The sequence below is a fragment of the Cyanistes caeruleus genome, chromosome 22 (assembly GCF_971803275.1).
Source record: "Cyanistes caeruleus chromosome 22, bCyaCae1.hap1.1, whole genome shotgun sequence".
NCBI lineage: Eukaryota > Metazoa > Chordata > Aves > Passeriformes > Paridae > Cyanistes > Cyanistes caeruleus.
Genome location: NC_141722.1, coordinates 1,107,046 through 1,125,519, shown reverse-complemented (window position 1 = coordinate 1,125,519; position 18,474 = coordinate 1,107,046). Strand labels below are relative to the sequence as shown.

The window sequence follows — 18,474 nt, the reverse complement described above, 5'->3', positions numbered from 1 at the left end:
TAAACAAGCAGACATTGTTCTTTTAACTAACTGTGCATGCCTGTGTGTTTGATGAGAAGCTTTCCTTTCGGGGTATCTCCCCTCCACTGCTTTCAGCAGCCTGAATTGTCCCTCTCCCTTTCCCTTTGTAGCTGTCCCCAAACCCAGAGCCCAGTCCCTGCAGCCTTTCCCTCGTGAAAGCGTGAGCGTGGTTTGCAGTTGTTCCCAGGCAGTGTTTTTACTTGTAACAGCTCTCTTTATTCTCTTAGCTCCAGCGTCGGACGACGAGGGCAGCACGGCGGCCACGGACGGCTCCACGCTGCGGACGTCGCCCGCGGAGCACGGCGGCAGCGTGGGCTCGGAGAGCGGCGGCAGCGCCGTGGACTCGGTGGCCGGGGAGCACAGCGGTGAGTGAGCCCTGCTGCAGCCTTGCATCGCCCTGCTGCAGCCCTGCATCGCCCTGCTGCAGCGTTGCATCGCCCTGCTGCAGCCTTGCATCGCCCTGCTGCAGCCTTGCATCGCCCTGCTGCAGCCCTGCATCACCCTGCTGTACCCCTGCATCACCCTGCATCACCCTGCTGTACCCCTGCATCGCCCTGCTGCAGCCTTGCATCACCCTGCATCACCCTGCTGTACCCCTGCATTGCCCTGCTGTACCCTGCTCCCTCCCTGCTGCACCCCTGCATCACCCTGCTGCAGCCTTGCATTGCCCTGCTGCACCCCTGCATCGCCCTGCTGCAGCCTTGCATCACCCTGCTGCACCCCTGCTGCACCCCTGCTGCACCCCTGCATCGCCCTGCATCACCCTGCATCACCCTGCATCACCCTGCTGCACCCCTGCATCACCCTGCTGCACCCCTGCATCACCCTGCATCACCCTGCTGCACCCCTGCATCACCCTGCATCACCCTGCTGTACCCCTGCATCACCCTGCATCTCCCTGCTGCATTCCTGGGGATGTCTGTGTGATCCCTGGCTCAGAGGGAATCTCAGCGCTGCCCTGCGGTGTTGTGTGGGTTCTGCCCACAAACAGAATATCAGCTGCTTTTTGTGCTTCTCTGCAGTGTGGGGTCTGCAGCAGCTTTTGCTGGGCTGGGATAACAGAATCATCATCTTGTGCTATCCCAGGCTGCTCCAGGCCTCGTCCAGCCTGGCCTTGCACACTTGCAGGATGGGGTGATGTGCCAGGGCTTCATCACCCTCTGAGTAAAGAATTTATTCCTAATTTCCCATCCAACCCTGTCTTTGTTCAGCTTAAAGCCACTGCCCTGGGGCTGTCACTCTCTCCCCATGTAACAAATCCCTTTCCAGAAGTACCCAGTGCTCCACGAGGTGCTGGGAGGCCACACCAAGGTCTCCCTGGAGCCTTTTCCTCTCAGAACACCCAGAGCAGGACAGACAATTCACTGCTGCTGGCTGAGTTTGGATGGGGTAGGATTCATTCCTCTCTTTTTAATTTGGGACTTACAGCCAGATAAAATAATCACAGGTTCTTAACAAAAAATTGTCTGCACTGCCCCTCCGTGCTGAGTTTGAATTTCTGCCGTGGGACTAACTCAGTTTGGGCCACAAAGATTTTTACAAACACCATCTTCAGCTTCTGTTGTAGCTTTGAGAACCAAAGCCAGCATCTCCTTTGGAAACCCCAAACGATTCCAAAGCACAGCTGAGCTGTGCTGGGTGGACACAAAGCAGGGGAGGTGTTTTTTGGGTCACTGATGTGTTTTTTTCCCCGTTTCCCTGGGGCAGTGTCCGGCAGGAGCAGCGCCTACGGGGACACGGCAGCCGAGGGTCACCCCGCGGGGCCGGGCAGCGTCAGCTCCAGCACGGGAGCCATCAGCACCACCACGGGCCAGCAGGAGGGAGAAGGCTCCGAGGGGGAAGGGGAAGCAGAAGGGGATGTCCACACCAGCAACAGGCAAGAGGTTTTGTTTTCTTCTTGAGGAATAACGTCTGTGCTGCGGGGCGGGGGGTGTTTGTGGAGGAGAGGGGGGCAAAATTGGGAAGTTGGAAACACAGGCTGGAGCAAACTGCCATTGCAGAATTATGGAATGGCCTGAGATGGAAGGGATTCACAAATGTCATCCAGTCCAACTCCTGGCTCTGCACAGACACCCCAGCAGTCTCACCCTCTGCATCCAAACAATGCTCCTGGAGCTCTGGCAGCCTCGGGGCCGTGCCCCCATTCCCTGGGGAGCCTGGGCAGTGCCAGCAGCCTCTGTGTAATCATCATCAAACACACAAAACTGCTGCCTCTAGGAAGGGATGGAAAACCCTGTGTGAATCCACTCATCACAGAATCACTCAAATCTTGGGAGCCTGTGGAATTCACTGTTGGGACAAAAGCATGCAGGTGGCCCCTGGGAACACAGGCAGCTTTCCCTTCTGTGGGAGCAGGTGCTCAGTCCCTTCCCAGTGCAGCGTGGAGCTGAGCTCCAGGATGTTTCCATGCAGTTGCAGTCCCCAGGTGGGCAGGCCTGGGCAGTGTGGCTCCATCCTCAGAGGCGCTCTGCATGCTCAGCATCGCTCCCCTGTGAAGCCTGAGCGAGTCCTCCCCTCCCTGGGAGGATCTGATGGCTCTGGGGCAGACTGCAGCTCTCCTGCAGGCCCTGCTGGGTGTGATGTGGTGTGTGGGGTGTGTCCCCAGGCTGCACATGGTCAGGCTGATGCTGCTGGAGAGGCTGCTGCAGAATTTACCCCAGCTGAGGAACGTCGGCGGCGTCCGGGCCATCCCTTACATGCAGGTGAGTGAGGAGGGCTCCGAGCTGAGCCCCAGTCCAAGGCTTCAGCCACTGCTTCCACTTTGCACCTGATTTTTCTCCTCCCTGCCCAGTCCCAGTGTGAGTCCAGCATTCCTTACCCACAGGTTTTTGCTGGATTTGTGCCTCTCTCAGTGTGACTTTACAGCTGACTGAGGAGCCTGAGGGTTCCAATCCTCGAGCTCCTTTGGGAAGCTCTTGTGGGTTTATGCTGAATGTTCATATTAGGATGTGAGGCACGGGCTGGATTTGGGAAAAGAACACAGATAAATCAAAATTAGTGATTTTGTGATCACTGTTTTGTGATGAAAGATAAATAGTGATCTTGAAAATGTGGGACCTGCCCTGTAATAATTCTCTGACTGCCCTTGCCAGGTTATTCTGATGCTCACAACAGACCTGGATGGAGATGATGAGAAAGACAAGGGAGCTTTGGATAACCTTCTGTCCCAGCTGATTGCAGAGCTGGGCATGGACAAAAAGGTAAAGTGAATTTGCTCCTTCTACAGAGGATTTCCTTCCATGGAGGAATTAAATGCTTGGGAGTCACAGAAACATTGCTGTGTGGATGTGTTCGGGCACTTTATTCCTCTTGCCTCCTTTCATGTAAGGTAGAAAATTCCATGAGTGGAACTCCCACTGTTTCCTGGGCCTGGCACCCACAAGTGAGCATGAAAATTTGTTTTGCTGGAATTAAACTCTGATCAGTAAATTCCTGATTGACACATGTAGCTTTTCATTTGAGTGGGACTGTTCTCTTCTGTTGCCACTGCCTACCCTTCTACTGAGGCTTTTTTAGTCATATTGCTTGAGCTTGAATTAGAAATGCTTCCTGAGGATCAGAGCACTGAACTTGAGAGGCTTGGGACACTGCTCAGCCCTGGGATTGAGCAAGCAGGGATGTGTCTTTCCTTGCAGGATGTGTCCAAGAAGAACGAGCGCTCCCCTGTGAACGAGGTGCACTTGGTGGTGATGAGGCTGCTCAGCGTCTTCATGTCCAGAACCAAGTCAGGATCCAAGACTTCCATTTGTGAGGTAAAATCTCCAAATTGCTTTGTCAGGGGATGGTTTTTCTCCCCCTTCATGAGCACTGCACACAGCTGTGGTGCTCTCAGCAGCACAACACGTGGAATTGTTGGAGCCAAGTGCACAGGAGGTGCTCAGGGCACCCTCTGGAGCCAGGCTGGGAGAGCTGGGAATGTTGGGGAGGAGAAGGTGGTGTGGAGACCCCAGAGGAGCTGGAGTGACAGAACAAGGGGGAATGGGCTCAAACTGAAGGAGAGGAAATTCAGGTCAGATATTGGGAAGAAATTCTTGCCCAGAGCAGCTCCTGGATCCCTGGCAGTGCCCAAGGCCAGGCTGGGCAGGGCTTGGAGCACCCTGGGACAGTGGAAAATGTCCCTGAGATGTCCCTGCCCATGGCAGGGGGTGGAATGAGGTGAACTTTAAAGTCCCTTCCCACCCAAACCATTCTGGGATTCCACGATGTGCTCGGGGGGAACTTTTGCTCATCAGAGACAATCTGAAATCTGCTAACTGAAATAACAGCTCTAAAACTGCAAAAATCCTTGGAAGAGCTTTGGGAAAACGCACAGGGAACCTGTAACATTACTGAATTGTGGAAAAAGAGTTTAGAAAGGGGGACTGGAGGAAGCAGCCACCTAAAGAGAATTGGATTCTCTGGTTTTGTGCACGGCTCCAGACTGAGCTGAGGGCAGCACATTAATGATGTTACTTAAAACGGCCTGGCACATTTCTCCCTCGCATCTCACCAGTGCTGAAGGGGTTAAAGAGGATTTGTAATGTGATTATTGGAAAGCAATATGCTGCTGTGTCAACGTAAAAGTCGCTAAGAGGATTCCTTAGATATTTGTTGCTAAAAGGTACAGTAATAAGGCATAAAAAGCAGTATGTGTGGTGGGAAGGAGATTAATAAAAAAGCATAGAGGTTAAAAAATTTAGTCTGAACTGCATCAAATTTTAATGAGCTTATGAGCTGTGGGGTTTGTTTGGATTTACAGGGCTGCTTTAATAGTTTTATTTACAGTAGCTTTTTTTTCTCTCCAGCCTTTGTTACTCACTTGAGCTTCCCACAGAAATCAAAGCTCCTCGTCTTGCAGAATGCAGGTGGAGCAATACCTGGGTGGAGCAGAGCCTGCGAGAGGCAGCTGCAACAGGGACTCTTTCTCTACCAGGATTCACACCCAGCTGGCCAAATCCCAGATAAACAAACAGAAATCCCAACTTTAAAAAAAAAATAAAATGAGAAAGAGGAAAAGAAAGAAGGGGAAAAAAAAGCCCTAGTTGTCTAATCCACAGCAGAGTGGCCTCTGGCACATGTGTCGAGGGGAGATTAGACTTAAGAGGAGATTTTATTTGTTTTCCTGTACTAAGCACTTGTTCAAAAGAGTCTCTGTAAATATTTGAGTTGCTTTTCATAAACACAAAAAAAACCCAAAAAAAAAACACCCCAAAAAAAACCCCAACCTCAAACAAACCCCAAACTTAAAAGCTGCCTGCAAAGTTTGATCCAGACCTGCTCTCCTGCCCACGCTGCCAGCTCAGGGCTGCCCCACTGCAGCTTCCCAGCTGTGTTCCTGCTCCAGCTCCTTCCCTGTGCATTGAGAAACCGCCAGTTTATCCACCAGCCTTCACAGAATTAAACATGAACAATGTTTATTTCTATTATTAACACACCTTTTATAGGGTTTTACAGGGTCTGCAGGCAGAGCAAGCTGCTGTTGGCTAACACAGTTACATTTTTTCTCCTACACACAAGGATATTGTTTTGCTTTACTCTCTCTTCTGCATGCAAGTTTCAAGGATTTTAGCCCTTAATATATCACAACTTATTTCAAAGGCTGCTTTGTGCATACAGGCCTTTATTAATATATAAAATATATCAACAAACCTGTGTTGCAGGCTTCCTCCCTGATCTCCAGTGCCACAGCAGCTGCCTTGCTGAGCTCTGGTGCTGTTGATTACTGTCTGCACGTGCTGAAATCCCTGCTGGAGTTCTGGAAGAGCCAGCAGAACGACGAGGAGCCCGTGGCCAGCAGCCAGCTCCTGAAGCCTCACACCACCTCGTCTCCCCCTGACATGAGCCCCTTCTTCCTCCGCCAGTACGTCAAGGTGAGTCCTGCCCCGTGCTGGCAGCTCTGCAGGGCTCAGGAAAGCAGCCCTGCACGAGGGCTTTACCAAAATCCACCTTCTGTAGCCCAAATTTCCAGCTGGGAGTGCTGTGGGCAGTCCTTGGTGCCCTCCTAAGCCAGGAGTTCTTTGGGGTGCTGTCAGTTTTCCTGGTGGAATCATCCTGAAGGGAAACTGCTCCAGCTCCCTGTGCTTGGCAGGCAGAATTCCTGAACTTGGTGTGGAATGGTGGGATTTCCACAGTAATTCCCCTTTTTTCCACCACTGCAGTGCCACTTTGCCGTGGTTTGGTGTTTGTACAGGCGCATTTAATTACTGATTAAACATAAAATAAATTCAACTGCTTTATTTCTCCAGCCCAGCTCAGTGCATCCTCACCTCCACCCAACTCAAGGCCTTGTGCAGGGCTTTGTTCATCATTTTGGAGCATCCTTTGGGCTGCAAAGGGGCAGAAATGGCTTTTTTTAAATAAAAACCAGCAAAAGCAGCTCATCACTGAGAGCCTGAGGGATTTCTCTCGCTGCCAGGGTCACGCTGCAGATGTTTTTGAGGCCTACACCCAGCTCCTGACAGAGATGGTGCTGCGCCTGCCCTACCAGATCAAGAAGATTGCAGACACAAACTCCCGCATCCCCCCGCCCATCTTTGATCACTCCTGGTTCTATTTTCTGTCTGAGGTAAGCAGGAACACGCTAAAAGCTGCAGATCCCCACCAGAAAACCCCAACAGTGATTTCCTTCGTGGGGGAAATGAGCTTTGGCAGCTTTGTCTTGTATTCTGAGCCCGCTTGAAAGAAGGTGAGCTCGTGGTTTTGTGTGTTGAAGAGGAGTCTGTAGGAAAATACAGGTGGAAAAATGAGGGGAAATGAGGGAAAATGTGGAAAATACAGGTGGAAAAATGAGGGAAAATGTGGAAAATACAGGTGGAAAAAATGAGGAAAAATGTGGAAAAATATGGAAAATACAGGTGGAAAAATGTGGAAAATACAGGTGGAAAAATGTGGAAAAATGTGGAAAATACAGGTGGAAAAATGTGGAAAATACAGGTGGAAAAATGTGGAAAATACAGGTGGAAAAATGTGGAAAATACAGGTGGAAAAATGAGGAAAAATGTGGAAAATACAGGAAAATCATCCTGCTCACTGATTTTTGGTGTCAGAACACTGATTTTTGGTGTCAGAACACTGATTTTTGGTGTGAAAACACCCATTTTTGGTGTCAGAACACTGATTTTTGGTGTGAAAACACCCATTTTTGATGTCAGAACACTGATTTTTGATGTCAGAACACTGATTTTTGGTGTCAGAACACTGATTTTTGGTGTGAAAACACCCATTTTTGATGTCAGAACACTGATTTTTGGTGTCAGAACACTGATTTTTGGTGTCAGAACACTGATTTTTGGTGTCCAGCGTGCCCCTGGCGAGCTGACCCTGCCCTGCCTTCTCTCTGCAGTACCTGATGATCCAGCAGACGCCGTTCGTGCGCCGCCAGGTGCGCAAGCTGCTGCTCTTCATCTGCGGCTCCAAGGACAAGTACCGGCAGCTGCGGGACCTGCACACCCTGGACTCGCACGTCAGGGGCATCAAGAAGCTGCTGGAGGAGCAGGGAATCTTCCTGAGGGCCAGCGTGGTGACAGCCAGCTCGGGCTCTGCCCTGCAGTACGACACCCTCATCTCCCTGGTGAGCAGCGGGGAGAGGGGGGTGGTGGAGGTGGAGGTGGTGGAAGAGGTGGAGGTGATGGTGGAGGTGGTGGTGGTAGTGTAGGTAGAGGTGATGGTGGAGATGGTGGAGGTGGTGATGGAGGTGGTGGAGGTGGAGGTGGTGGTGGAGATGGTGGTGGAGGTGATGGTGGAGGTGATGGTGGAGGTGGTGGAGGTGGTGGTGGAGATGGTGGTGGAGGTGATGGTGGTGGAGATGGTGGAGGAGATGGTGGAGGAGATGGTGGAGGTGTTGGTGGAGGTGGAGATGGTGGAGGTGATGGTGGAGGTGATGGTGGAGGTGGTGGAAGATGTGGAGGTGATGGTGGAGGTGTTGGTGGTAGTGGAGGTAGAGGTGATGGTGGAGATGGTGGAGGTGGTGATGGAGGTGGTGGTGGAGATGGTGGTGGAGGTGATGGTGGAGGTGGTGGTGGAGATGGTGGAGGTGGTGGTGGAGGTGGTGGAGATGGTGGTGGTGGAGGTGGTGGAGGAGGTGGTGGAGGTGATGGTGGAGATGGTGGTGGAGGTGGAGGTGGTGGAGGTGATGGTGGTGGTGGAGATGGTGGAGATGGTGGTGGAGGAGGTGGTGGAGATGGTGGAGGTGATGGTGGAGATGGAGGTGGAGGAGGTGGTGGAGATGGTGGAGATTGAGGTGATGGTGGAGGTGGTGGTGGAGGTGTTGGTGGTAGTGGAGGTAGAGGTGATGGTGGAGATGGTGGAGGTGGTGGAGGTGATGGTGGAGATGGAGGTGGAGGTGGTGGTGGAGATGGTGGAGGTGATGGTGGAGATGGAGGTGGAGGAGGTGGTGGAGATGGTGGAGGTGATGGTGGAGATGGAGGTGGAGGTGGTGGTGGAGATGGTGGAGGTGATGGAGGTGATGGTGGAGGTGGTGGTAGAGGTGGTGGAGGTGGTGTGACAGGAATGCTGATGTGCTGTTTGGTGCCTGCAGATGGAACATTTAAAGGCTTGTGCAGAGATCGCCACGCAGAGAACGGTGAACTGGCAGAAATTCTGCATCAAGGATGACTGTGAGTGCTGTCTCAGCAGGGTTTGGGGTGTCCTGGTTGGGATGGAGGGGGCTCAGATGGGGAAGGGAAGGTTTTGTTTCCAGTGCTAATTATCTCAGTGCTCTAATTGCATCTGGTCCTTGGCTAAAGAGCAGAATGTGGTGTGATGGATAGCTCAGAGGAGCAGGAGATGTGTGTTCTCTCTCTTGTGCTGCCACTGGCCCAGAGAGTGATGAGCCTTTGTACCTGCTGTGCCCCAAGGTTAGGCTTCTCTTCTGGCAGTTGGTCCTTGTGTATGAAGGCTTTTGGTTTAGGTTGGGGTTTTTTTTTTCTTTTTTTTTATATTTTTATTTTTTAATTCAGGCTTTAGTGGCGTGGAGCTGTGTCAGTGGGGTTTAGGTTGGAAATCAGGAAAGGTTCAGGTTGGAGGTCAGGAAAGGTTCAGGTTGGATTTCAGGCAAGGTTCAGGTTGGAAATCAGGAAAGGTTCAGGTTGGATTTCAGGAAAGGTTCAGGTTGGATTTCAGGAAAGGTTCAGGTTGGATTTCAGGAAAGGTTCAGGTTGGAGATCAGGAAAGGTTCAGGTTGGAGATCAGGAAAGGTTCAGGTTGGAGATCAGGAAAGGTTCAGGTTGGATTCCAGACAAGGTTCAGGTTGGATTCCAGACAAGGTTTAGGTTGGAGATCAGGAAAGGTTCAGGTTGGATTTCAGGCAAGGTTCAGGTTGGATTTCAGGCAAGGTTCAGGTTGGATTTCAGGAAAGGTTCAGGTTGGATTTCAGGAAAGGTTCTTCCCCCAGAGGTGCTGGCACTGCCCAGGCTCCCCAGGGAAGGGGCACAGCCCCGAGGCTGCTCCAGGAGGGTTTGGACAGCACCCCCAGGCTGGGATTGTTGGGGTGTCTGTGCAGGGCCAGGGTTGGATTTGATCCCTGTGGGTCTTTTCCAGCTGAGGATATTCCACAACCGTGTGATTGAAACATTCTCTCCTTTCCTCCCCAGCGGTTCTGTATTTCCTGCTCCAAGTCAGCTTCCTGGTGGACGAAGGAGTGTCCCCAGTTCTCCTGCAGCTGCTGTCCTGTGCTCTGTGTGGCAGCAAAGTGCTGTCTGTGACTTCTGGAGCCTCCAGCGCCTCTTCCACCTCTGCTCCTGCAGCATCAGGCTCCGGGCAGGCGGCAGGGCAGAGCAAATCCTCCACCAAAAAGAGCAAGAAGGAGGAAAAGGAGAAGGAGAGAGAGGGTGAGGGTCAGCTCTGTCCTGTGCTTTTAGGGAGCAAGTCTGCTCCTCACAGCATTTTCTACTCAGTTTAGGAAGAGCTGGATGGTAAATCCTGCTGTTGGGATCATGTCTCGTGGCACAGCCACAATCAGGAGAGAGGTTTTCCCATGTCTAGATGGGACTGAGGTGAAGCAGCTCCCGAGAGCTGGGCTGAAATCACCATCCCAAACCCACTGTGTTTATTGCCTGGAGTGGGTTTGAAGTTGTCTGATGGTGTTACCCAACCTGGTGATGAAGCAGCTTCCACTTAACTTGCCTGTCCTGGGTTGTAGGAGGCTGAAACGCTCACGAGGATTAAAACAAATCCTGGGATGCACACCCAGTGAGCTCTGCTCTGCAGTGATTGTGTTCAGACTTGTTTCCTCTGGCTGCCTTGGAAGCTCTGCTGGAGCCAGGACCGCTGCTTAATGAATATCCACAGTCCTGGGAAAGTAATTAAGCTTCCCTATAAAAGTCACGGGCATAAATTCTCACTTGGCTTTTCTTCAAGGAACCGCTTTGGCTTTCAGCATCAGATGGTTCTCTGTGTCTTTTCATTGCCTCATGGTCAATCCTTTTCTTTTTATCAGGATGTGTAGCACATTTCTCACGTCCTCACTGGCAAGTTTTCCTGCACTTTGTTTGTTTTTTTTTTTTGCCCTGTTGGTTCAGGAGTGTTGGGTTATATTTTTGAAAAAGACAAGAACGTTTAACTTTCTTGTCACCTGAAACATAATTTATCCCCACGATCCTCTTGGAAATCCAGGAGAGTGGCCTGCCTGTGAGCTGCTGCATTTATCCTCTCCCTAAAGCCTTCCCTGTGTCCCTAGGGGAGGGTTCAGGCAGCCAGGAGGACCAGCTGTGTACGGCCCTGGTGAACCAGCTGAACAAATTCGCTGACAAGGAGACCCTGATCCAATTCCTGCGCTGCTTCCTGCTGGAATCCAACTCGTCCTCGGTGAGGTGGCAGGCCCACTGCCTGGCTCTGCACATCTACAGGTGAGCCCAGGGGCTGCTCCCCCTGGAACTGCCCTGGCAGTGCAGCTCTGCACTGGGTGGACGCTGTCATTTACCCCTCATCAATCTCAGCAATCATCCACAAGGAACTCTTTTATTTCTGTCTGCAAAATCTGGCTCCTGCCGTGGGTGTTTGTGGGCAGAGGGAATTCCTGAGGCAGATCCAGGCTCACACCGTGACAAACTGGGGAAAGGAGCACTTGAGGGGTCTGGACTCAGAGTTCAGTTGTTGCAGGACAGCTGCTCTTGTTTTGGAGTGCTGGCTTCAAGGGATGGTGGGGTTTAGCTCTGTGAACCCTGCAAGATGATGGTTTCCCAGTTTATAAATATAATATAATATATATAATTATAATTATATATTTTATATATAGTGTATAATGTATAATATATAATGTATAATGTATAATATATAAGGTATAATATATAATGTATAATGTATAATATATAATGTATAATATATATAATATATAGTATATAATATATAATATATAATATATACTATATATATACATAATATATATTATATAATATCTATTATATATACATAATAGATATGTATTATATAATATATATAATATATAATATAAATTTATTGTATCATATATAATATATATTATATAAATTTATTATATAATATATATATATTATATAATATAAACTCCAGGACTGGAGTTCATATTCTCCTTCTGCACAAGACCTGTGCCCTCTTCAGGACCCCGATTTTCTGTCACCCACTCCCCCAACGTTGTGTTGCACCCAACAGGAACTCCAACAAGTCCCAGCAGGAGTTACTGCTGGATCTGATGTGGTCCATCTGGCCAGAACTGCCAGCCTACGGAAGAAAGGCTGCCCAGTTTGTGGATCTGCTGGGATACTTCTCCCTGAAAACACAGCAGACGGAGAAAAAGGTACAGGGACGTTCCAGGAGGGAGGCACAGCATCCCAGCTGCTCATTTCTCATGCAGCTGGAGCAGATTTTCTCTCAGAAGAGCTTCTGGTGGAAATTTTTCGTGTTCTTAGAGCTTCAGTGTTAAAGAAAGCAGGATCATTAAAAAAATTGGAAGTGTGTGGGTTTTTTTGTTTTATTGTTTTGGGGGTGAAATTGTGCTGGTGAGTTTTTTTATTTATTGAGGAAAACCCTTTTTTCACACATGAGCCTTTTGTGGATCTGGCAGCTCCAATTTTTACATTTTTGATGTTGCAACTCCTAGAAACCTTTTGCAACCACGATTTTTGATCAAAGGAAGTGGAGGATCTTTTAGGGGATCAATGGGATTGAGAACAAATAATTCTGACCCATTGATACTCCCATGAGTGTGTTTAAAGAATGCCACACAAATCTTGGCAGGGATTGACTGACAAACAGCACTTAGTGTGTAAATCTCAAATTTTCAGCTTGGTGACAGTCCTGGGAAACGATTTAAACACCTGAACTCCCGTGGGTGTGCTGTGTGTCTCTTCTGGGGGACCTGGAACAGCACAAGATGAAGGTTTTATGTGTCTGTGAGCAATAAAATCACTGTTTTGAAGTCTGTCTTCTCCTGGTTGTGTTTCAGCTGAAGGAATATTCCCAAAAAGCCGTGGAGATCCTCCGCACTCAGAACCACATTCTCACCAACCACCCCAACTCCAACATCTACAAGTGAGTCACCTGTGCCTTTGATCCCTGTCCCTGCAGGGATTTCCAGCTGAGCTCCATCCTGCCCTGGTTCTGCTGGGCTGGGCAGAGCAGGAAATCCTTCCTGCCACGTGGAAACCTGGTGTCCCACCAGCAGAGCTCCAGCTCTCCTGCTTTCACTGTCAGAAAATGTTATAAACTCTTTCACTGATAGAAAATGTTATAAAATCTTTCACTGTCAGTGAATGTTATAAAATCTTTCACTGATAGAAAATGTTATAAAATCTTTCACTGTCAGTGAATGTTATAAAATCTTTCACTGATAGAAAATGTTATAAAATCTTTCACTGTCAGTGAATGTTATAAAATCTTTCACTGACAGAAAATGTTATAAACTCCCTCACTGATAGAAAATGTTATAAAATCTTTCACTGACAGAAAATGTTATAAAATCTTTCACTGACAGTGAATGTTATAAACTCTTTCACTGATAGAAAATGTTATAAAATCTTTCACTGTCAGTGAATGTTATAAAATCTTTCATTGACAGAAAATGTTATAAAATCTTCCACTGTCAGTGAATGTTACAAAATCTTTCACTGACAGAAAATGTTATAAAATCTTTCACTGTCAGTAAATGTAAATGTTATGAAATCTTAGGCCCAGCTGGAGAGTTGAAGTTTTCAGTTTTTAGCGTTGTGTTCATGGTCCCACCTCTGCTGTTGGTAATGAATTAATTAAAAATGCTGCTTAGTTAAAATCTGTTATTTCCAGTGTGGTTTCCCTGGTTCCAGTTGTGTTAATTGGGATGACAGTGGTTCTGGGTGGGTGGTTTGGGTTTAAAGCAGCAAACACAGGTCCATGTGTGGTGCTCCCTCGTTCCAGCACGCTCTCCGGGCTCGTGGAATTTGATGGCTACTACCTGGAGAGTGATCCTTGCCTTGTGTGCAACAACCCCGAGGTGCCCTTCTGTGTAAGTAACCCTGCCATCCCACAGCCATGGAATATCCTCACTTGGAAAGAGCCCCCAGGGATCAAATCCAGCCCTGACCCCAACAACCCCACCCTGTCCAAACCCTCCCGGAGCAGCCTCGGGGCCGTGCCCATTCCCTGGGGGCAGTGCCAGGGGTGGGGAAGAAGTTTCCCTGATTTCCAGCCGCGCTTTCCCGTGTCCCTGGTGATTTGGGATGCCCTCAGACAGGCGGTGAGTCCTGCCTTTGCCTCCCCAGTACATCAAGCTGTCGTCCATCAAAGTGGACACGCGCTACACCACCACGCAGCAGGTGGTGAAGCTCATCGGCAGCCACACCATCAGCAAGGTGACAGTGAAGATTGGGGACCTGAAAAGGACCAAGATGGTGCGAACCATCAACCTCTACTACAACAACAGGACCGTGCAGGCCATCGTGGAGCTGAAGAACAAGTATGTTCATCGAGTTTTGTGCGCAGTCTCTGGGTTTGATTCGTTCCCTTGGCTTTTTGTTTTCACCCAGGGTTCTTCCTTAGCCTGTTACTCCTCACTCCCAGCCCACATTGGCTGGGATTGTTCTGAATCCCCTTCAGTTATTGAGGAAAAGATCCAGATTTCCTCTGGAGCTTGAAAAATGTCTGTATAAAACTGGTGGATTCCATCTTTGTCCAGGCTCTCTTTTAAGCACCTGACTTATTTGTGTGGGAACCAGTAGTAATACTTCATGGCTAGTTTGACTCCAAAAGGGATTTGGACTTTACAGCATGTCCAGGAATGCTGGAAGCATTAACATTTTTTGTTTGAAGCCACAGAATAGAATTAAAATCAGAAGTTGGATGGTCTCACTCTCTCAGCACTGCTTCACCTAGCAGAAATGGCTCCTTTTCAACACTCTGCTCAGTCTGGAGCCAGTCCTGCTTATGTGCTTCCCCTTCTTACTTCTTGAGATGTTCTCACCAGAATCAGATCTCTCTGGCTTAGGGATTAATCCGGGCCCGCCGCTTATTGCTTATTTGAAGTCTTAATCCTCTGTGACATCACAAGTGGCTGCTGTGGAGAGGATTATGATGTCACAAAGAGAGGATTCTGACTTCAGGTTGAGAATAAGCAGTGGGAGCAGATGAGATCTTTAAGAAATAAATATCCTGTTTTCATGCAAATGTCCTTGCTAATAAAAAAATGGAGGTGAAAATCCCTAGAAAATGTCTGTAGAATTAAAGTTTTTCCATGAGGCATCAACAGCTCTTTAATCCCAAACAGTCTCTCTCTATGAAGAGGATAAAGGCTTAAAATGTATTTCTGGCTACATATCATGTCAATACAGAAGCTCAGGAAGCGAATCCTAGAACTGCTCTCCATTCATCCCAGTTAAAGGAGATTTGGAGCCGAGACCGTTCCATTTGGCTTCTCCTCACATGTGGGCGGGGAGGGAACTTCCCTGTGGAAAAAAAACTTATTTTCCTTTCATTTTCCTTTCATTTTCCTTTCCTTTTCCTTTTCCCTTTCCTTTTCCCTTTTCCTTTTATCTTTTCCTTTTATCTTGTCCTTTTATCTTGTCCTTTTATCTTGTCCTTTTATCTTGTCCTTTTTTCCTTTCCTTTCCTTTCCTTTCCTTTCCTTTCCTTTCCTTTCCTTTCCTTTCCTTTCCTTTCCTTTCCTTTCCTTTCCTTTCCTTTCCTTTCCTTTCCTTTCCTTTCCTTTCCTTTCCTTTCCTTTCCTTTCCTTTCCTTTCCTTTCCTTTCCTTTCCTTTCCCTTCTCCCTTCTCCCTTCTCCCTTCTCCCTTCTCCCTTCTCCCTTCTCCCTTCTCCCTTCTCCCTTCTCCCTTCTCCCTTCTCCCTTCTCCCTTCTCCCTTCTCCCTTCTCCCTTCTCCCTTCTCCCTTCTCCCTTCTCCCTTCTCCCTTCTCCCTTCTCCCTTCTCCCTTCTCCCTTCTCCCTTCTCCCTTCTCCCTTCTCCCTTCTCCCTTCTCCCTTCTCCCCTCTCCCTTCTCCCCTCTCCCCTCTCCCCTCTCCCCTCTCCCCTCTCCCCTCTCCCCTCTCCCCTCTCCCCTCTCCCCTCTCCCCTCTCCCCTCTCCCCTCTCCCCTCTCCCCTCTCCCCTCTCCTCTCCCCTCCAGGCCGGCGCGCTGGCACAAGGCGAAGAAGGTCCAGCTGACGCCGGGTCAGACGGAGGTGAAGATCGATCTGCCCCTGCCCATCGTGGCCTCCAACCTGATGATCGAGTTTGCCGATTTCTACGAGAACTACCAGGCGTCAACCGAGACCCTGCAGTGCCCGCGCTGCAGCGCCTCGGTGCCCGCCAACCCCGGCGTGTGCGGCAACTGCGGCGAGAACGTCTACCAGTGCCACAAGTGCAGGTCAGGGTGTCACCTGTGTCCCCTGTGTGTCACTGTGTGTGTCCCCTGTGGCACTGAGTGTGTCCCCAGAACGTCTACCAGTGCCACAAGTGCAGGTCAGGGTGTCACCTGTGTCACTGTGTCACTGAGTGTGTATCCCCAGAACGTCTACCAGTGCCACAAGTGCAGGTCAGGGTGTCACCTGTGTCACTGTGTCACTGTGTCACTGTGTGTGTATCCCCAGAACGTCTACCAGTGCCACAAGTGCAGGTCAGGGTGTGTCCTGTGTCACTGTGTGTCACCTGTGTCACTGTGTGTGTCCCCAGAACGTCTACCAGTGCCACAAGTGCAGGTGTGTGGGTGTCACTGTGTGTCCCCAGAACATGTACCAGTGCCACTGAGTGTCCCCAGTGTCCCCAGAACGTGCACCAGTGCCACTGAGTGTCCCCAGTGTCCCCAGAACGTGCACCAGTGCCACAAGTGGAGGTGTTTGTGTCCCCCAGAGCCCTCCCGGGTGCCCCACACCCCCTGCCACATAAATCCCCCATTCTGCTTAATAAAAAGCACACAATCAAATTAGTGGGGAAGTATAAAACAGGCTTAAACAGGGATTTAATGTAATGCAGGCTAACAAAGGCAGCCTGGGAGCACAGGGCTCAGCCAGCTGGAGTTTCACATCCTCCAGGTTCACACCACAGAATTCCCAGGAGCAGCTTCTCCTTGGGCTGGAGGCTGGAGCTCAGCTCTGGGATTGCAGGGCTTCCCCCAGGATCTCTGGCTGGACAGACAGTTCTATTCATGGCTTTTGTTGTGTTCTCCTCATTCAGAGCAGGCTCAGGGGTGATTTATTGTGTGCTATTCACACTCCCACTGCTGCCTTAGAAACCCTGCTCTTTTGTCACTTTTGTCCCCTTATCTGATATCTCTTTCCCCTTGTTATTGTCCCATTTTCCTCTCTGATCCTCATGGCATTTGAGGTGTGTAGCAGGCTCTTTCCTGGTGATTGCTGGTGTGTGGAAGGGTTTCCACATCCCTTCTGGAGCTGTGGGAGTTATAAATCAACTTCTGTCTGCTGCCCAGTGGGGTGAGAAGTGCTGCAGTCAGTCCCACAGCAAAGCCCAGACCCTACAAACCAGAACAATTCCTTCACCTGTGTTCTCCTCAGTGCCCCAGCCTGGATTTCCACTGGGAATTACTGCCATTGAAGTAGAATTGTTAGGAACAATTTCTGTTCCCTGCTTTTCCCAGCCAGAACGTGGCACTGCTGTGAGGACTTGTGCTGCCTGATCCGCGGGTTTTGATTAAACACCGAGATGTTTCACACGTCACCCACCTCTCTTAGCCGAGTCCACCCAGCTTGTTTCATTGCCTCTTGCCTCAGCTGCCTCCAGCTGCAGGTTTTGAGCTGCTGCCTTCCTCCCAGGTCCATCAATTACGATGAGAAGGATCCTTTCCTCTGCAACGCCTGTGGCTTCTGTAAATACGCCCGCTTCGACTTCATGCTCTACGCCAAGCCCTGCTGCGCCGTGGACCCCATCGAGAACGAGGAGGATCGCAAGAAGGTGGGGCAGGCAGCAGGGGCAGGCAGGAGAGGGATGCTGCAGCTCTGGATCCAGCCCCTGACAAAATCCTTCAAGGCTCCTCACTGCCTAATTCTGGGTTTGGGTCTTGCTGCAGCAGAGAATTCCTCAAAAGTCAGCGTTCAGTGCCTCGCTTAGGAGCTGACTGCATTTCTTTGCTTTGGCATTTGGGTTTTGGCACTGGGTCTTGCTTGGATTTGGGTTTTTCTGTTTGATTCCCATCCCACCTGAGGAGCAGTGCTGGTGGATGAGGAACCCTCTGCACTCCATGTGCTGTCCCAGAGGATCGGTGTGCTCGGTGTAATGTCACAGGCTGTGCTCAGCAGTGTCACCAGAGTCTTTCCCAGGGCAGAGCCAGGCTGCAGGGTCATCATTTAGTGATTTATTCTTATTTTCCCCACCAAAGAAAAGCCAAAAGAGAAGATCTGGGGCTTTGTGAGAATAGTCCTGCATATGAAATAAGAGTTTCCTTTTCCCTGGGCAGGCAGTGACAAACATCAACACCCTGCTGGACAAGGCTGACAGGGTGTACCACCAGCTGATGGGACACCGGCCACAGCTGGAGAACCTCCTGTGCAAAGTGAACGAGGCAGCCCCTGAAAAACCCCAGGTAACCAGATCCAGACCCCCAGGCTGGGGCCACACCGGCCTGGACTCTGCCCAGGGCACTCAGCTGCTGCTCTGCAGTTGTTATTTCAGTCTGGAGCCCCCATTTGGGATTCCTCTTTGCTTTCCCCCCGTTGCAGGATGAGTCTGGCAGCAGTGGAGGCATCAGTTCTACCTCAGCCAGCGTCAACAGGTACATCCTGCAGTTAGCCCAGGAGTACTGTGGGGACTGCAAGAACTCCTTCGATGAGCTTTCCAAAATCATCCAGGTACAGCTGCTTTGGTTTGGATTTGGGTCAGCTGTTTATTAGGAAAAAAAACCCCCCAAGATGTTCCCATTCTTCATTTAATGTCATTAGCAACAGGTGATCAGCTGCATGTTTTCAGGGAAATAATAATAATTTCTAAAAGCTGCGTATTAATTACTAAAATTTCAGCTAGCTTGTGAAACTGGTTTTCTCAGCAGCTCCATGAAGAGCAGGAGACTGAACAGATGGTTAATTA

At 49.8% G+C, this 18,474-nt stretch overlaps 1 protein-coding gene across 6 annotated transcripts in view; it reads left to right on the top strand.

Annotated features, from left to right (window-relative positions):
* UBR4 (ubiquitin protein ligase E3 component n-recognin 4) overlaps positions 1 to 18,474 on the top strand; it is an 85,594-nt gene that overhangs the window by 38,057 nt on the left and 29,063 nt on the right. For 2 of the 6 annotated variants that reach the window (XM_086860412.1, XM_086860409.1), the window contains 19 exons: positions 255 to 386; positions 1,729 to 1,897; positions 2,627 to 2,723; positions 3,114 to 3,221; positions 3,657 to 3,773; positions 5,661 to 5,870; positions 6,416 to 6,565; positions 7,343 to 7,570; positions 8,537 to 8,615; positions 9,591 to 9,827; positions 10,676 to 10,844; positions 11,626 to 11,770; positions 12,419 to 12,504; positions 13,366 to 13,453; positions 13,710 to 13,903; positions 15,566 to 15,805; positions 17,208 to 17,346; positions 17,849 to 17,974; positions 18,111 to 18,239. In XM_086860412.1, coding sequence (XP_086716538.1) covers positions 255 to 386; positions 1,729 to 1,897; positions 2,627 to 2,723; positions 3,114 to 3,221; positions 3,657 to 3,773; positions 5,661 to 5,870; positions 6,416 to 6,565; positions 7,343 to 7,570; positions 8,537 to 8,615; positions 9,591 to 9,827; positions 10,676 to 10,844; positions 11,626 to 11,770; positions 12,419 to 12,504; positions 13,366 to 13,453; positions 13,710 to 13,903; positions 15,566 to 15,805; positions 17,208 to 17,346; positions 17,849 to 17,974; positions 18,111 to 18,239 — 2,843 coding nt within the window. Of the gene's footprint in view, positions 1 to 230; positions 387 to 1,728; positions 1,898 to 2,626; positions 2,724 to 3,113; positions 3,222 to 3,656; positions 3,774 to 5,660; positions 5,871 to 6,415; positions 6,566 to 7,342; positions 7,571 to 8,536; positions 8,616 to 9,590; positions 9,828 to 10,675; positions 10,845 to 11,625; positions 11,771 to 12,418; positions 12,505 to 13,365; positions 13,454 to 13,709; positions 13,904 to 15,565; positions 15,806 to 17,207; positions 17,347 to 17,848; positions 17,975 to 18,110; positions 18,240 to 18,474 lie in introns of all 6 variants that reach the window. The other 4 variants (XM_086860411.1, XM_086860408.1, XM_086860410.1 and 1 more) reach the window with 2 other exon arrangements.